This window comes from Poecilia reticulata, linkage group LG8 (genome assembly GCF_000633615.1).
Source record: "Poecilia reticulata strain Guanapo linkage group LG8, Guppy_female_1.0+MT, whole genome shotgun sequence".
Lineage (NCBI taxonomy): Eukaryota > Metazoa > Chordata > Actinopteri > Cyprinodontiformes > Poeciliidae > Poecilia > Poecilia reticulata.
Genome location: NC_024338.1, coordinates 341,720 through 346,184, shown reverse-complemented (window position 1 = coordinate 346,184; position 4,465 = coordinate 341,720). Strand labels below are relative to the sequence as shown.

At 37.5% G+C, this 4,465-nt stretch overlaps 1 protein-coding gene across 2 annotated transcripts in view; it reads left to right on the top strand.

The window, feature by feature from the left end:
- Nucleotides 1–4,465, top strand: part of trpm4a (transient receptor potential cation channel, subfamily M, member 4a) — a 92,477-nt gene that overhangs the window by 67,649 nt on the left and 20,363 nt on the right. For both annotated transcript variants that reach the window (XM_008414996.2, XM_008414995.2), the window contains exon 20: nt 1,311–1,543. In XM_008414996.2, the coding sequence (XP_008413218.1) occupies nt 1,311–1,543 (233 nt within the window). The remainder of the gene's footprint in view (nt 1–1,310; nt 1,544–4,465) is intronic.

Here is a 4,465-nt window from a genome sequence, read left to right as displayed (position 1 = left end):
ACATTGGTTGCTCGTCGACTCATACTTCTATCATGGAAAAAAGAGTCACCTCCTTCCCATAAACAATGGATTAAGGACTTGCTTTCAATTCTCAAAGTTGAACAACAGAGATATGTGGTGTGGGGTTCTGCGGACAAATTTTACAAAGTGTGGCGGCCATTCTTGTGTCACATTGAGGGACAGTTTTATAGTATTTTATATTTATATTATATATTTTTATATAGACAGTTTTTGTACAAATGTCTGTATTTTATAAAATACAGACAGTTTTCTCTGTATTTTGCTCCATCCATCTTCACACCAACCATCTTGCTGAAGAGAAGCACCACGAGGCCATGATGCTGCCACCACTATATTTGACAGTGGGGATGGTGTGTTCAGAGTGATGTGCAGTGTTAGTTCTCCATCACGCACAGCGTTTTGCATTTTGGCCAAAATGTTCAATTTTGTTGTGATGTGACCACAGCTCCTTCTTCCACATGTATACTTATGGTTTTCTTTAGCAATGACTTGTTCTTGCTACTCTTCCATATAGACCACATATTTGTAGTGATGACTAATAGTTGTTCTGTGGACAGATTCCCCCTGAGCTGAGGATGATCTGGTCCAGAGTCACCATGGGCCTCTTGGCTGCATCTTTGATCAGAGCTCTGCTTGTTAAGCCTGGAAATTTAGGTAGACAGCCTTGTCTTGTAGGTTTACAGTTAGGCCAGACTCTTTCTTGATAAATCTTTCTCTAGCCTAAGTCTGCTTTAGACTTCTCTACAGCTTTCTCCCTGACATGTCTGCTGTGTTCCTTTGACTTCATGATGCTGTTTGCTCCCCAGTATTTCTCCAAACCTCTGAGGTGTCAGATCAGCTGGATTTGTTCTGACATTAGATCACACACAGGTGGATTATGTTTAGTCATTAGCAGTCATCAGGCAACCTGTTGGAATTAGTTGCACTCAAAGGAAAGGAATACTTTTGCACACCACACTTTTCAGTTTTTTATTTGCATAAGTGTTTTGAATCATGAATAATTTTCTTTCTACTTTACAATAACACACTTTGTATTGGTGTTTCACATAAAATTTAATTGAACTATATTGTTTGTCGTAACGTGACAATATATGCAAAAATTCAAGGGGTATGAACACTTTTACAAGACACTGCAGCTTACCATCATTAGTGCATGAAGGTCATGGACTGTAGTCTAAAGAAAACACCACTCCGAATAATATAGAATGTTAGTAATATTATTCTGTTATGTATTTTTGTTGGTTGGCACTGACTTGACTTGTTGTGTCTTGTGCTTCTTTTTCAACCAGGCTCTATGCAGACTAATTCCAAAAGACCGTTTATTGTGTCAAGGTGGAGGCAGTTTTGGTATGCGCCTGTGACCTCATTCCTGGGCAACGTGCTGATGTACTTCCTGTTCCTTTGCCTGTTTGCCTATGTTCTGCTGGTGGACTTCAAACGTCCTCCCCCGGACGGCCCCTCCTCTCTGGAATTTGTGCTTTACTTTTGGGTCTTCACATTAGTCTGTGAAGAGATCCGACAGGTTGGTTATTTCCACACAAATTTGTCTACACTGACACACAGTATGTGGTTACTTCTTAAAACCATTACAGCTAGAAAGTTGTGGAAAATAATATTTATTATAATGGTGTCTTTCTAATACCATTACACCCCTTCAACTTTTTCACATTTTGTCCCATTATAAGGAAATAAGACTTATTGCTTTATTGAACATTATTGAAGAGAAGTTTAAAACAAGGTTATATCAATCAATCAATCAAATTTTATTTGTATAGCAYATTTCAGCAGCAAGGCATTTCAAAGTGCTTTACATTATAACAAACACTAAAACACAAAGTCATGCAACATAGAATCAACAATCAAAACATTACATTAAGTCAAATACCATCATTAAATTCATAATTGATTACGTTTCAAATACAACTCTAAACAGGTGGGCTTTAAGTCGAGATTTAAAGGAAGTCAGTGTTTCAGTTGTTTTACAGTTTTCTGCATAGAAGCTGAATGCTGCTTCTCCTCGTTTGGTTCTGGTTCTGGATGCAGATCAGAACCAGAATCGGAGCCTGAGGGGTGTGGAAGGTTGGTACAACAACAGCAGATCTTTAATGTATTGTGGTGCTAAATCATTTAGTGATTTATAAACTAACATCAGTATTTTAAAGTCTATTCTTTGAACTACAGGGAGCCAGTGTAGGGACTTTAAAACTGGTGTTATGTCTCTAAATTATTTCGCTCCAAAGAGGACATGGAGAGAGAAAAAAGCAATCCCGACTTACTTTCTAGAGATTCCGAGAAACTTTTTGAAAAACCTGCATTCCTTTTTTGGATTAAAGGGCTGTTTATACACTTTCTGCAAATGTATTGGTGGAGTCTAAAGAAGAGACATGAAGTATGGTTTAAAACATTTCCTATGGTCTAGAGATGTCCTACATGATGATATTATGCTAAGAGACACGAAGCTGAAGTTGGTTTCTGATTGCAGCTTCTTATTCGTCAAACTGCTAAAGGGCGATTGCACCTATTTTTTCAGTATCGTCAGTATCTTTCATCTACTCTAGTTAATTACAGCATTTAGATTCTTCAAGCCTTGACTAGAAGGGCGATTTCAGCACTTTATTTGCATCTGGACCACATGAGAACTGATCTCCTCCTTCTCTGAAATTAACATTATTTTGCTGTTTTCCACTTTTGACTTTCTGTTTTCTCTCATTGTTTTTATATTCAGAGTAGCAAACATTGGTCTTGTTTTCATTTGATCTCTTTTACCTTCCCAAAGATGGGCATCAACTGAGATGCTTTCAACAATTTATGTTTTCTTATTTTATTAACTTTTTGCATGTTCAGTTTTTTATTAATAAAAATTAAAAACTGTTGGTCACAAAGGAGGTCATAGTCGGCTGGTCACCCTGAGCCAGCTTCTGTGGGAAGTTTCTTCCAGGTTAAAGGAAGTGTTTGCTCTCCGTTGTCTCTACATGCTTGCTTGCTGTAGGGTTTGCTGCAAAGTTAAAGACAAATGTAAGTGATTACTGGGTTTCCTTAGTTTAGTTCTAAGGAAACCCAGCAAAATGCATTGAGTCACTGACTTGCAAACTTCAAAGCTCTTTCAAATTTTTTTTTTTTTTGAGTGACAGAGAAGAGTTTCTTATTCAACTATGAAAAGAAATAGATTGACGTTCCAATCTCTAAAATTAAAGAAATGCTGTGAAATAAAAATGTTTCCAAGTTTGAAAATTTTTATGGTTTTAACTGGAACTTCTTATACTAACACAAAATGGCCTATTTTGACTCTTCATTCTCTTCAAATTATTTAATCAGTACATAATCTTGTCCATATTTGAAATGTCCACCTATTGTAGTTTTGGAGCTGGAGCAGTTGTAGTGTGATCCAAATGCATAAAAAGTAATGAAATTGCCCTTTATTGCAGTTTCACAAATCACAAACTTGGCTTAAATATTCTGCTATTAGAGAAGAAAAATTTAGTCCAAGTTTAGAAACTGTTGTAAATTGTGCTCCATGTCTCTCATTTAGACTCCACCACCACTACCAGCTTTGCAGAAACTGTGTGAACAGCTTTTTCACCCAAAAACGGAATGCACAATTTTTCTAAACGTTTCTCGGGCTCCTTACTAAATAGTGCTCTTAATCGATTAAAACAGACTAATCAGATTAATCATACTGACACTGTGATTAATCACGATTAATCGCTATGCCTAACTGCATCTTCTCAATGTAGACTTTCAATTCCAGTTAACTGTTGCATTTACTGCGACAGTATATGCACACATATTATGGGTAACATAACGTCAGACACAGGACTAGATGAGTTATTGTTCAGCATTAGCTTATGCTAAATGACAAATGATGTTCATGCCGAACAACAATACAAAACATGCAAGACAGGTGATGGTGATGTATTTACTGTCCCCTCCAAAAGTATTGGAACGGCAAGGCAAATTTCTTTGTTTTTGTTGTACACTGATGACATTTGATTTTAACAACAGAAGATGAGCATGAGACGAGTTCAAAACGTCAAGTTTTATTTCCCGGTATTTACATGTAGATGTGTTAAGTAAATTAGGATATGTCACCATTGTATTACACCACAGCATTCGTAGATGAGCAGAAGTAAAGGAACAAATAAACTTAATATTTGGTGGCATAACCCTTGCTTGCAATGACTGCCTAAAACCTGGGACATCACCAAACTGTTGGAAGTGTGCCGATCGATCGGTCACCGATCATAATCGGGCTGATTTTCGTGAAAAAGTGCATGATCTGTGATCACGGTCTCTTGTTGCCAATACCGATCACCTGCATCTCATTTCTCAGCCTGCCTGTGCAGCTGGTCTCCTCTTTCCTTCACACTGCGCAAACGCGCAGCAACAAATCCTAAGTGATGTTGAACTATAACGCACTGAGTGAATGGGGAAGTTTGCGTGTTGC